We start from the raw sequence: 14120 nt of genomic DNA, 5'->3' as shown, positions 1-14120 counted from the left end.
AGCCTGTCTGCACCCCAAGCTCATCCCCAGCTCTGCCCCACCCCAGAGCGCACCCTCAACCCTCTACCCTCTGCCTGAGCCCCTCCAGCACCCCAAACACCTTATCCTCAATCCCAGCCAGAGCCCTCATCCCCCACACTCTTGCCCTGAGCCCCTCCCACACCCCAAACCCCTCATCTGCAGCCACACCCCACACCCTTCACCCCATCCCTCTGCACCCCTCCCATCCCCAAACTCCCTCCCAGAGCCTGCATCCTGCACCCCAATCCCCTGCCCCAGCCTAGGGTCTGCACCCCAGACCTCCTCCCTCACCCAAACTCCCACCCAGAGCCTTGGGCAGGTGGGGGCGGAGTTTGGGCGGGGGTGGGTTCTGGGCACCACCAAAATTTCTACAAACATGCCACCCATGTCAGTAATATGATGTGCCATAGCGGATGCTGACCAACCCCACCCTCTAGGAGTCTCTCCTTACTCTTTGCCATCTGACACTCCCATGGAGATCACAGCAGATATCTTAGGTCAGGGAGAGAGCTGTGTTCTTCTCTGAGATACACCTTTGTTGTGTATCACTTCCACGTGCTCCTCTACCTGCACAGCCCCTTCCCACACCGTGTGGATTGCAGCCAGTGCTGCAGAGAAAGGGAACACACTGGAGGTGGAAAGGAGCAGTGTCGGGGAAAGGTGACGATGTTTTGCGTGTGATCATCATGAAGGGGACGCTACAATTATTTTCCAAGGGCTAGAAATCAACCCTACCACATCAAACAACCACCACCAACCCCCATACACAGACAATAGAATACAATGCTCCCCAAAAGGTAACTGTACAAAAATGTATCCTATGCTCAAAGCAGCATCTCAGGTCACTAGTTCATCTCTGTGACTGGCAATGTCCTGACATACCAGGCAGAACAGACCCTTCCTAGCCCTCCCCCTACAGACAGATATGCAAATCCACCCTGGATTTCTTAAGTAACACCATTCTGCAGTAGCCCAGGGCTCCTAGCCATGCTTAGGACTTTCCCCTGTGCATGGCAGTAATATTAGTCATGTGTCTGAGCCATTAAATCTGGGTTTGGGTGCAAACTTCTCCAAAGTTTGTGCGGGAAGGGAATGCTCAGGTACCTAGCTTTAGTTCTGACCTGTCTCAATTCAAAGCACATATTTGGAGCCAAGTTCAGGGAGCCAGTCCCCAGCCTGAGTAGCTGACTGTATATTGTGTGTCTCTGCAGAAAACTAGGGAAAAGGAATCCTCCTGCCCGGAGGCCCTGGGTCTGCTCCAGGGAGGCTGTTACAGCCCAAGGGATGAAGTCAACCTCCACAGCCCCAACCTGCCACTGCTGCCGAGGATTTTTGCAGAAGATCTGTGCAGCATCAGATCGTCTAACTTTTTATATCCTCCTGCCCAATTCCTGAGAACTGCCATGCCAGCAGCCTCTCTGGAGCTGGGGTCTGGTCCAGGGCACACCCTGTGCGACTCCTCCCAGATCCAGTCCCTGGCCCTTTGTCCGCCAGAACTACACTGGCTTCATGACTAGTGTGGATTCTGCAGCTGTAGAAGCAATGGCTGGATTTGTCCCAGAATGCCAGGCTCAGCATCAGCAAACATTAACCTGCTTTAAACTCACCAAGGTACATTTACTGAAATGATAACACTTGCTACCAGCCCAAGTGGCACAAACACAAATCAAGAGAGTATTTTGAAGAGGACAAGGTTCAGTTTTTACTCCCAGGAGATGCACTTAAACTCTGGGTAACTTTCCTTATGAAATGTATTTAATACATAGATGTATGTGGCACAGAAATGTACCACTTTGCGCTTGGCAGTATTATGGGACTTTGTGTTTTTTAAATCTATAAATTGAATTCACCCTGGTTACACCCATAGCCTTATAAATTGCTAGGCAAAGAACAGCTAATGGATCAGCTGGTAATTTATTTTTAAAAGATGCACACTGCGGCATTTTGACAACACTAAGGGGCGTGGGTACGGAGTGTTCCCATCTCAATGCATGGGCCTGAAGTAATGGGAAATTACTTTTGTAGATCCTCACACACTGACACTCAAGCAATGTAATTCTTTAGCGAGGTCCTGCCACGCAGAAAGATAAAGATTGGGCTTTACACAGAGATCTGCTGCAAAAGCAACTGCACACAGAGAACGGGTGGGGCGCTCAGTAATAGTGCCAGGTAATGTATAATGCAAAAGGACATGAATAACTAATTTATTAGTATAAATCTGAATCTAAAAACAATGCGTGCAAAGTACATCTTAAAGGGCCCAACTCCTGTTTGCCTTACTCCTATGAGTAAAGCCACTGACTGCACTAGGACTAGCTGCTAGAGTACAGAGAGCAGGCTTTGACTCTGCAAACTATTCAGTTAAGGACCCAGTACTGCACCTGTTCCTCCCCATCAACGTCAGAGGGGTTAACCGCATGAGTGCAGAGAGGCAGGATTTGGCTTTTCATTGGAGCAGGCCCTTTAACCTGAAAAATCCACTTTTGTCCTTCACTCCACATTTAAACAAAGAGACTCTTTACCTTTCAGAGAAGCGACGTGTGATAAAGCTTGAGCATAGGTGGCTGTGTTGAGAAGAGTCCCAGGTAGACATGAGGGGAAGAAAGGCCCGGTGGGGCCAACTGATCGGCTTAGGCTGACAGAGAAGAGAAAGTAACTTAGAAAAAACAGAATTGTTTGATTCAAGACATCAGTGAGTGTGTGTGTGTACATCTAGAGAGAGAAATTGTTAATGCATTCATTCCCCTTACCTCTGCTGAACCTCTAGGCTCTCCTTCTTGTTCCTAGTTTGATCAACCGGAGAGGGGGAATTTAAATTTCTCACTGGGGGTGCCACCTCAGTCATTGTTTCTTTAGAGCCTTCCTGGTCTGATGCACCTCGTTCCGTCTTCCTCCATTTAGCCCTTCGATTTTGGAACCATACCTAAAAGAGGAGAGAAATCGATGATGAATGCCCTGTTTAACCAGACATGAAGCAATAAAGCTGCTTGTGAATTACTATTTCAGTAGAGATGGTTGTCTGAAGCTTGCCTAAAACTTCTCCTTTTCTCTTGTGGAACAATCAAGTGTGTCCTCACAGGATTTTTGCTAAGCCCTTACAAACACAGTTACTTCTGTCTCTGAAAACCAAACTGTGTTTAAAAACACTCAATAGGAATATTTTTAATGACAATTTTCTTCAATAGCAAGACCCAAATCCAACACAGTGCCCCTACTGACCAACACCCATCAGCAGGTGCTTAACTTTAATTCCCATTGATGTCTTTGGGACTTAAGCATGTGACTACAATTAGGTTCATGCCAAAGTGTGGGATAGATGCACATAAGGACTTGTCTAAGTACTTGGATGATTTCAGACCTAAATCCGTACTAAGTTTCAGTTAGGATCAAAGAAGTCAGTCATGAAAAGGTCCATGAGAGGTCATTTTCTCCATCCAGTTTCTAGTGGTGGGATGTTGCCTACAGTATATTCTCTGGCATTGTTGCCTACAGTAAATGTCTCAAGGGATGGTAGATTATCATTGCAGAAGATTATTCCAGTCTAACAGATCTCACTGTCTGAAACTTTTTCCTGACATTCAGCCTAAACATTCATGTTCTTAATTTCATTCCATTATTATTAGTTCTCCCCCTCCCATCCCCATATCATTCTTCTCCCCCCTGGGTGTTTACATCCTTCAAATAGTTAGGCAGGTTGAAAATGCTGAAAGCCCCCCTTGAGCCATGGGACAGGAAATGCACCTCATGATGACAGAATGGCCAGCATTGTTCTTATAATTATTATTCTCCTACAACTTCATTTTTATTTAGCTAGCTTTTAATTGCATGTATCAGCAAACCTTGAATAATGATTTTATCTATATTCTAAATTTAGGGCAGTTAAATGCAAAGCAAAATGCAGACACTTTCTTGCGTCTTAATTGAATGAAGGTCACAGCTATAACAACATTTAATTGAGCTATTTTTCATTATCATATTTTAATGACTTTGCACTGACAGTTGCCTGCTTCTGAGGAAAGAGCATGATGAAGTCGTTTATTTCCCTATTTAGTTATTGTTTGACAACATCATCTTCGATTAAGACTCTGCTTTATAGCACATTAATCATATTTGAATGAGCAAGGGGTATAAATGTAAACATATCTCCCATCCTCTGTGTTTCCCCATGTCCCTGCATGAAAGCAGACTAAACAAATGCTTGCATCTATTGTCTGTTTGCATAATAGCCAACAACAAGGCTAAACACCAGTCCTCAGCAATCTAATTGTCACCACCCCTATCTCACCCTTGCACCTTCCAGAGAGAAGTTATGATCTTCCACTTCTGAATGCTCAATAATTGTCCCATTTATCTCAATTTGCAGTTCAGTCTTTAGGCACCAATAGCCAAAATGGCATTATTTAAACAAAAAAGCAACCAAAAAAAAAAAAAAAAGACAGCACCTACAATGCACTGGCAAAAGGAGATTTTCATTTCCAAATAATAATCAGTTTAATTTGCCTGTATATGACCAATGATTCATGTTCAGATTTAATAATCAGGATCGCATAATCTGATTATAGGAGAAATAATTTGTTTACAATCCCCTATTTACTGCGGTGAATTCCATTATCGCTCTTCAGCCATTGGGTTTTAAGAGATACTAACATGACCCTAGGGAACAAAAGGCAAGCTATTATATTTCCTACAATTAGATCTTTGCATAGTCTTAACCCGGAGCACCTACATTGGGGGAAAAAACAGCATGCAGAAAAGCTCCATAAATAAAATGAATACATAATTGTGCTCAAAGAATGGCTTGAAAACCAGCGGTGGATGCTTGCAAAGCTATATGCATCCATCTCATGCGACTGCAGGACTGCAGCTCTCAGCAGAGTTTGAAAACACTTAAATAAAGTTAATCTATGGATCTGGGGAAATTTTTTAAGAAGTGGTGTTTGTGGGCCGTGCTAATTATGGGATCAAATTAAAGGTGTTTAAATAGCATTGCAAGCTTTTTAAATCCACCTAAATGCAGCATTTTGAAAGTAGTGGAAGGGGAGGAAAGTTAAAGTGGTGCAGAAGGGTTTCTATTCTGGCAACTGGACTCCTGCAATTGACTAGCCCCGTTGCTTGGTAGTGGTCATAGCTGCTTTGGAGAATCACGTCTCAGCTCTTTTTTTTTTTATTTTTTCCAAAGCAAGGAAATGGATGTGCATTGATGTAATTTAGTACCTTAGAGACGCGGACAAATTAGTGTAGAACATTATCACTAGTTAATTATGAATGACCGATTAATCAACCTAATCTAATATTCCACATTATGTTGATGTTATTAAAGTGCATCATGAAAATGACAGATCGTCTTCATTTGCTTTCTTTGGCCAAATGTGCACTCTGCAATCATGATGTCAAAAGGGAAAAAAAAGTTTGCCAGTTTTAATATCAGAGTTAAATAATTCACCAGAATGTTTACCTGCACCCTGGCTTCTGTGAGGTTGATTTTCATGGCCAGCTCTTCTCTAGTGAACACATCGGGGTAGTGGGTTTGAGCAAAAACTGCTTCCAGTGCCTCCAGCTGGTTAAAGGACGAGAGGAAATATCTATCAAGAGGAGGGGTTTGGGTTTGCTGTCTGTCTGAGTTGCTGAGGTTTATCCACGCTGGTAAAGGGGGGATCTCTGGATGTTGTGTTCCCCACAGCCACAGGGCAGACTGAGCCAGGCCGGTCAGGCTGTACCTTGCGGGCTGTAGGCAGCAAACTCTGGCTCAGCTGGATCCAAGGGGCTTTCTGCGCTCTGCGGGGAGGAGCAGGGGTGAGCCTGCAGGGACAGGGAAGGGAAGGGGGCGCCCGTACCTGCTGCAGGGTGAACGTGGTTCTGTTTCTGCGTTGTTTCCTGCGTAAGAAGCCATCGTCAAAGTCTCCCGTGGAGTGGCCTCCGAAGGGGGCAGAACCTATGGGGGCAAGGACAGGGCAGTGCCTGAGGAATGCGGGGGTTACTGCTGGGAACCCGGCACTGCCTGCGCCCCGCAGTGCGCAGTTCCCCCGACCAGGTTCTCCTCTGTGGTCCAGACTCGGACCTCGGTGCGGTGCAAATCCGGAGTCACGCCACTGAGGTCACCCCGGATTCACACCGGTCTGGCTGAGATCCCCAGCGGGCCCTATGTCCACTTTGCCTGTCCAGTCCCAATAATACAACAACATGTACCAAACTATAAATATCCACTAAACCTCTCCATTTACCCAGCGCCAGGTGTCTGACTGCAAGGCGCAGAGGTGCTGGAAGCGGACACTTTGCTCTGAACTTCTGTTCCTGAGCGTGTGAGGGACGTGGTGCAATCAATCCATTTCACAGCAGGACTCTCCGCTGAAGTCAAGGGGCGCTGCTACCGAAACCGAGATGGCAGCACATGAGCCAGGGTGACCACTTTGGGAATAGCGAGAAGGAACAGAGGCTGCCTGCTTTCAGGCACTCAGCTCCTTACATCTGTGTTTTGTGGGTTATGTCCCTTTATTGGATGGAAGAAAGAAAGAAAGAAAGAAAGAAAAAGAAACCTATATTGAAGCGGTTTGGACGCAGAGGGGGACAGAATAGATGGTTAATGTTGTTCTGTAACTTGGGGCAGGTAGCTATTTAGGGTATTTACAAATAGATATTAAATCCGAACTCTATCAGCGCATCCGTTTCATTATGATTAAATTAACCTCTCTCATTATGAACTGCATATTATTTACCTGAAAGGCTCCAGCCTGACATATAAATGTGTATTCATTTCCTGATCAACCACAATGGGTATGATCTATAGTGTAAATAGAAGTAACCACTTATAGCATGAATCTGAAATAACAAGTGAACTTTTCACCCGACGGACTGCATTCATTCCCTTCGATAATTTATGCTAGCGATTCAGTGGTATGTGTTTCTAAAAGATCGGCGAAACAGTTGCATGCGTGCATAGCAGCTAACTCGTAAATATTCACATTCTCTCCATTCACAATTATAAAAAGAATAAAACAAGAGCCTGTTTCATATATTATGGATGACTGAATTGCAGATGTACCTTTTATAAACAAACCAGGTATTTTAAAAATTAGAATAGTATCTGAAAAGTCCCAGATCAGTGCATTTCTATGTTTGTTAAACAACAAAACTTATTTTGTTTGAATGTTTAGAAACACTCACCCGCAAGCACTCGAAGTCACCCTAGAGCTAATGCTTTGCTTGCTAACCTCTACCCCCGAAAGCCGAATGATGTGCTGAACACTGGAGTTTATGGTTGTACAGCTCCTAGCACAACGGGGTCCTGGTCCATTATCTAGGCTCCTAGGCGCTACCGCACTAGAAATAAATTATAATAATAGGAATGCCAGCAGTCTACAGAAACTCTGAAGAGCGAGAAAATGCACCCTTTACTGGCTGTGTGATACTGATCTTAGACAGACGTTGCATTAGGGCAATATGTGTTACTGTAAAATCAACTCCTGTCCATTCTTGTACAAGGATTTTCTAACAGAAGCGGTGACGGCCCTTTCATATTTTAGCTCAAACCCGGATGTTAAACTGAGGAAATGCCCCTTTTGTTGAGGGCTGGCGGTAGGGAGACAAACAGTCTAGATTTTAAATAATACAGTCGCCCTCACTTCAAGTATAATCTTTTTTGTTTTTATGGCCCGCGGAGTTAGTACTATTTAAATCTGGTTTTGATACTTCTTTTCCTTTCCCTTCAGTAACAACAAAGGAGCAATCAAGAGTTATTTGATCAGATGGCCCCTTTCCCAGCTAAATGTTTCTTTCCTGCGATTTTATGCATATTTTACACACGATATTGTTCTGAATGGTACTTGTTCAGAATTCACTAAACAAATTATTTAAAAATAATAGACTAATTAGTTGAACGGCATGTTGGTATTATATGGGCTACATGTAATGAGTTGCATGTTGAATACCTGTATCTGGCATGTCTTTAGGGTTCTGTATTATATGTCATTTGGCACGTGTAAATTGATAAGGAGCGATAAGGAGGTGTTTTCATCTATCCTGGGCGTGCATTTTGCATGTGTATCAATTTTGGAAATAAGAACTAACCCATAAACTAATCTTTAGATACTTATAGAAAGTGAATTTTGACCCGGGAGAATGCTCTGAAAGAGGATCTATTTAAAAATAATAACTCACAGATTAATAACCGGGGGGTACCGTGTCAGTTTCTCTACTGCACATACAGACCGAATCTGCATGTCAGCAAATCATGATGCGTATTGTGTGGAAAGTTTCTCACTCCGCATGCACAGTGACTAATAATTTACTACCTCAGCCTGTTTCCTAAGTAGAGAAAATCGATTGTCATTTAAAACAAACAAAAAAAATAGTTATGACACTTTTGCGTATGTGTGCGGGGGGGGGATATTAGAGAAGCATTTAGAGCTTTAAAAAAATAGAGTTTAACTTAAATTGCCATAGTATTTTCCCCAAGTTGTTGTTTGTTTGTTTTTAAATCACATCCTGGGAAAACTCACGAAGAAAGAATTTATTTTTGAGGCTGTTCCGTAGGAGAGGTGCTGACAGCCTGAACTCCAGCCCATATGCCAAGCTTCTACTTCTTCGTATAAAGGGAAAACAACTTTCAGTATCTAAAGTTTCATTTTCAGGAAGGGGATTGACAAGATCGGCTTCAGGCTGATCTCTGAACACATCACGGTCGCTCTCTGAATGTGTCATTTTTTAAAAAGTCACAGCATGTCTGTTTTTGAGCAATAAACTACATGAACAAATTGTCTGGCATGCAATGGGAGTTTTGGGGAAGCCCTGTATAAAACACTTGGCTAGCGCTGCTCCGGTTTAATAGCTGGAATATAGGGGGTGCGTGTACAAAACTGGGCACATCGAGGCTCATGATTAATCAAAACTCGGGTGAAGAGATGGGATATTTTCTGTCCGCGGAAATCCCTGACTCTCGGTGTTTGCAGGCTAATTCTGTAAGTGGCTGAAAGGGCGGGGGGGAAACCCTGTGCTGGGTGGAAATGTGGCAGCTGGGTAGGAACCTTCCACTGGTTATTTAATCATCGGGAAGCACATGCAAAGGACAATGGGAGAGTCAGCCCCACACGGGTTTTCCGCTCCTAAAATGAACTTTACATGAGTTGAATCTGGTTTTATTCCTAGCCTCTGAGCAGGCAAGAGGCGCCCCTCCAGCCTCGGCCCGGGCGACAGGGCAGAGCTGAGATCGGGGTTACAGTGGAATCGCAATTGCTGCAAATAACCGTAATACAAAAATAAGCCCTTTTAAAGTCCTCTCCCTTCTAGCCGCTCCGCGGCACGTTTGTAAAATAGCATTAAAGATTTATGCGGCCCCTTTGGCTACAAGGGGGGGAGGGGTCCTGAAAGTGTCCCGATTACAGCCGTGAAACCAACATCTGTGCTGGGAGGGGAGGAAAGCGTTTCCTCCGTAGCCTGGGGCTGATCTGTGGGCTCTCTAGCCACAGAGGGGAGGCAGGTGGCAAAATGTCATGGGGAGGAAGGGGGGGGGCACAACAAAAACAAGGCACTTCCAACATAAATCAAATTAAAAAAATACCCCCCCCCATCCCTGCCTCCATCCCGAGGCTGGAGGAAACACCAAGGGGTGCTGTTCTATTTCCTCTTCGGGTAACGCGGCGCTTTTCTGCTGGTTCCCGGTGGAAGGGGAAATCAAGGAAGAAATGGCAAAATCTGCAAGGTTCACGGGGGTGCACTGCCCAGACCCCGCCCCGCCCAAAGGGAAACACCGGTACTTACACGAATTTGTGCCACAACACTCACCCTCTAACTGCGGGGGACAGTGGAAGTAAAACATTGCCAGGAGCGGGGCAAAGGACGGCGGCTGTCCAGTGCTGCGAAACAAACACCAAAGAGTCAATCTCCTGTCCGGAATAATACGGATTTTTTTTTTAAACAGCCAACCTCCCCCCTCCCCTCCACACAAAACAACTACAAAGCCCAGCGACGAGATTTCAAAATAATTATTAATGAACAGACAATAAACTGAGCGCTCCTGTAGAAACTTGGTGAGTCCTCACCGCATCTCAATAGGATCAGAAAATAATCGCCTCCAATACTGTATTCAGTGATCTTAAAAGAAGAAGAGTTCATTGCTGGTGGGCAGCATTCAGAACCAACAAAAGTTTCTAAATACACTTTCTCTCTCTCTCTCTCTCCACAGATAAAACACGCACACAAAGGAGAACTACCTAGAGACACCAATGGACTGATTGTTTAAAAAAGAAGTTATTTTCCAATCTAAACTATTCTGACCCAAGTAAATAGCAGTAAAACCTTTCATTACTCTAAAGGCTGTCTTCATTTCAAGTGATCCGATCCAGTGGCAGCTGCGTTCAGTTTGGGCACCAGTTTCCTTTTAAGCAAAATAACTCTTACAATGTACACAGCGTGACATCCCAAATCCGGAAGGTAAATAATAAGAAAAAAATTTCCATACCTAAAACAGAGGTAAAAATCAGCAGTAAGATTGGGGGTGTTTTTTAATTGGAATAAGATGCTGTGAGTTGTTGGCTGCAGAGACAGAAGGGCTCTGCGGAGTTCTGGAAGTGGCCAGATGTCTTTATATCTGTCTACAGCATGCTCTGCCTCTCAGCACTTGCCTTTATAATCTCACGCATAATTGGCCTTAATCTGATTATTTCCAGCGCTGTCTACAGTGAGTAACTTGGATAGGTCTATTGGGCCCTACAAATGGCCCACGTGGTGTGTGGAGGAGGAAAAAAAAGCGTCATTTCTCAGCAAACATCAGGAATGTGAACAAAAAATCCCATTATTTTATATGCATTACGCTTTCACAGAGCTCCCCAGACCCTCTGTACATCCCCTTTGGGCTGCCCCCTTATTGATGGGAGTGGTGGGGGACCGTTAGTACTTGTGCATGGCGCGATCACACGGCATCTTCCCCTGGATGCGGAGTCTGACAAAGCGCTTGTTAATTGCCCGCGGATGGGTTTTTTGGGGCCCCGCTTTGCACACGTCTTGTCTTTCCAAGCGACCGTACCAAAGCAAAGTTTGATTTTGTTCACAGCGAGGGGTCCCTGGATTTATGCTCGCTTCCCGTCTGCGGCGGGACCCTTTGCAATTACTTTTAAAATGCATCCGAGACGTAGGCTCAGCGGAGAGAGATAGCCCTTCCCTCAGCCCGGGTGAAAATTAGACTTTAAAGTACCCAGATGAAATTTTCAAGTCAGGGACGCGGGATTGGATCAAATCACATAAACTGCAAAAAAAAGCAAGTATAATGGCGCATAATTGGTTCTGTAATAGCATTACACAAGGATAATGGCCTGTTATGGCCCCCTGCACTATTAAGTGCTTCCCTGGCGTAAAGCCTTTATGATATTAAAGGGGGAATATAATGATATTTTGGTTATTAAATGCGTGTAATTAATTTATGCACCACTGAAAATAAAGTTGGTATTATGACCCACTCAAGATGCATCAGAAGATGCAAGTCAGACAACTGTTGATAAGTTCTGGTGTCTATGTTTCGTCTAGACTACTGATTTTATTTTGGAACAATTGCTTCTTGGGCAGACTACACAGATTTAATATTTTATAAACACTGTAATGTTCTGTGCAGGAACAGTAGTAAAGGCGAGCAAAGCTACAGAAGCTCCCTCAGACCTGGTGGGAGCTTAAAGACACAGCTCGTTCAAAGACAAGCAAAGGAGATGGATGTAGATTGCACAGCTGCAGAAGCAGAGATTGGTTTAAAACGAAGAGGTCTTTAGGTAGTTAGTCCACGTATATGATCCCATTAAATAAACACGAATAAGCCTTTGGAAATTCGTCTATACATCTGCTTTAAACAAGGAATGGATTTGAAAATTTCCCCAAAGAAGTGTACACAGACGAAAAGTCTGTTTCAGACTCGTTATGTGTAAAGCAGAACTAAAACAGATTGGATATGGAATCTAACACGATCATGGTATATTTAAAACCTGCACGAGTTCTATCTTCCAAAGCACTCTGACAACATATATCGCTGTTGACTTACCATCCGGGCAAGTGTCTACAGAAAACTCTATTATGAATTCGAGCTGGTTATTACAGGACCAGGCACCAATTCCTGCAACGGTCTTATCCTCAAAATAGCTGCAGAGGGTCATTTTTACCTTAAAAAAAGAGAGAGAGAGAGAGAGAGAGAGAGAGAACTCAAAGTTCAAAGCTGAATCTCCCATCTGCAGCAGCCCCTACATCCACTGCTTTCAAACCCAATGGCAGGACTGGCACTGCAGGATCCCTATGCATGTAGACAGATGTGCCTTTTCCTTTCTCTCTGACGTCGTGTGTGTGAGAGAGAGAGGGGGAGAGGACGGGGAAGAAAGAGAGAGTGTTTTATCATAAGAACTCCTAATAAAATAATAATAACTTCATTCTGGAGCTTTCAGGCCTTGCTCTTGTCAAGGGATGCATTGCTGTTTTGGCTCCAAGTCTCACTTTCCCCAGCGGTTTAAAGTCTGCAAGTTCAGCGTATTGCAGGAGGCAGAGCTGATCAAATGGAGCAAGGGTAAGTGCTCTAAGTTCTTTTCTTTTTAAATAGAACCAGAAGGATCTCTCGCTAAGCTCCCAGTTCATAACCGGGCGAGGCTGCCTTTTCTCCAAGAAGCAGCCGTTGCAAAACCAAGCGAGATGACTAAGCAGTATATAATTCCCCCACCCCATCGCCTGTTTAATTTTAATGCACAAAACGTATATTTGACATAATGAAAAGTTCTATCTGATTGGAGTCTTTTTCACCAGTGGTCAAAGTCATAAAGCAGATTCAAGTGGAACGATTTATTTCAGCACCCGGGACAGCGCGTTTGGTATCACACACATCCAGCACAGCTCCAGCTGTAGCCCCAAACATTCCCTTCCGCCTCTTCATTAAGATCCCTTCACTGTCGCTTCGATTTGACACTGTCAGAGGTCGCGGCCGGAAAGACTATTTCTATATGTCTCAGAAACTCCACATTACCTCTTGATCGTTCTCGTTATTTTCCTCCCAAGTTGGTGCAGCTGGAAAATACCTAGGAAGTTTCAGTAAGAGGGACTATCACCTCACTATCAAAGACCAATGTTTTAAAAGTCCAAGTGCAAAATGACATTTAAGTGAGCAAAAAATATTACAGCACAGCTCGCCTTTCCCGGGAAGTCAGGCAAACATATTACTTGTGGGTAGACTTGCTCTTTTGCCGTTTGTGTTTGAATCTGATGGCAAAACTGTTTTTGTGCTGTAGGCGCCCACCCCTCCTCCCCAAAGCTATCCATGGCAGACTTAGTCGTTGCAATAAATCCTAGACATGGATTGAACTGACCCAACAAAATCATGTTTGGAGAAAATCTTTTCCTTTGGAGATTTAAGCTTTGATTTGGCAAAGCTCTAAGAAACTCAGAGTGACCAAAGTTTGATGAAGCAGCTGCTGTCCTCTCGCTGTCATAAACACTTGCTTTCTAGGTGATGCTCAATACCTGGCCACAAAAAAAGGCTAGTAGCTAAAAGGTTATTTTACCTTAATTCATGTGCAGTAAAATGTATTTTCCAATTAACCAAATTTGCCGATTTGTCCCGCTTGGACACTCTTATAATTTATAATGTAAAAGTGTTCTTTCTTTAGCTAAAGACCAAGGTGACTGCTTTTAATTTTCTGTAACCTCTTTACACTTGATGTTCACCAGACTCATCATGTTAATTGGCTTCATATACGGATCATCAGTTTAATGAAGGAATAAATCCTATGTTGCTTTATGTCCCTCTGTTTTAACAGTGATTGCTTTAATGAAGAATGTGACGTGTTCAACATCAAAGCTGCAGGAGACATTAGAGCCTTTTTTATGATGACTGAAATGCTTATTTAAAGCTAAAACCATATTTCAAAAGGTTTTATTTAAACCACTTCCCATGGTAAACACCACCGGGTTCTCTGGCCAAGAAAAGTTTCTCTTTCCTGCAGCAATCAGACACTAAGGGTAACACAGCTCTATTACATATACACAGCCTAGTCAGGTTATTAACAATATTTCTGGTCTGAATTTATAAGATTGCAGTCCTCAGTGAGTTCAAAGGGAGTTTTGCTAGAGAAAGGGTTACTTATAGG

The 14120-nt window shown here is 43.8% G+C and overlaps 1 protein-coding gene across 13 annotated transcripts in view; it reads right to left on the bottom strand.

The window, feature by feature from the left end:
- The window catches only part of DRGX (dorsal root ganglia homeobox), a 46798-nt gene that overhangs the window by 21170 nt on the left and 11508 nt on the right, over positions 1–14120 (bottom strand). For 6 of the 13 annotated variants that reach the window (XM_039546305.1, XM_039546312.1, XM_039546311.1 and 3 more), the window contains 5 exons: positions 9775–9869; positions 5856–5953; positions 5477–5578; positions 2772–2944; positions 2544–2656 (listed from right to left, as the gene is read on the bottom strand). In XM_039546305.1, coding sequence (XP_039402239.1) covers positions 2544–2656; positions 2772–2944; positions 5477–5578; positions 5856–5953; positions 9775–9832 — 544 coding nt within the window. In that variant the 5' untranslated portion in view covers positions 9833–9869. Of the gene's footprint in view, positions 1–2543; positions 2657–2771; positions 2945–5476; positions 5579–5855; positions 5954–9774; positions 9870–10311; positions 10475–12037; positions 12156–14120 lie in introns of all 13 variants that reach the window. The other 7 variants (XM_039546314.1, XM_039546318.1, XM_039546307.1 and 4 more) reach the window with 6 other exon arrangements.

Source organism: Mauremys reevesii, linkage group 7, assembly GCF_016161935.1.
Source record: "Mauremys reevesii isolate NIE-2019 linkage group 7, ASM1616193v1, whole genome shotgun sequence".
In the NCBI taxonomy this organism is placed as follows: domain Eukaryota; kingdom Metazoa; phylum Chordata; order Testudines; family Geoemydidae; genus Mauremys; species Mauremys reevesii.
The sequence above is the reverse complement of the archived record's forward strand: the minus strand, read 5'-3'. Positions and strand labels throughout refer to the sequence as shown.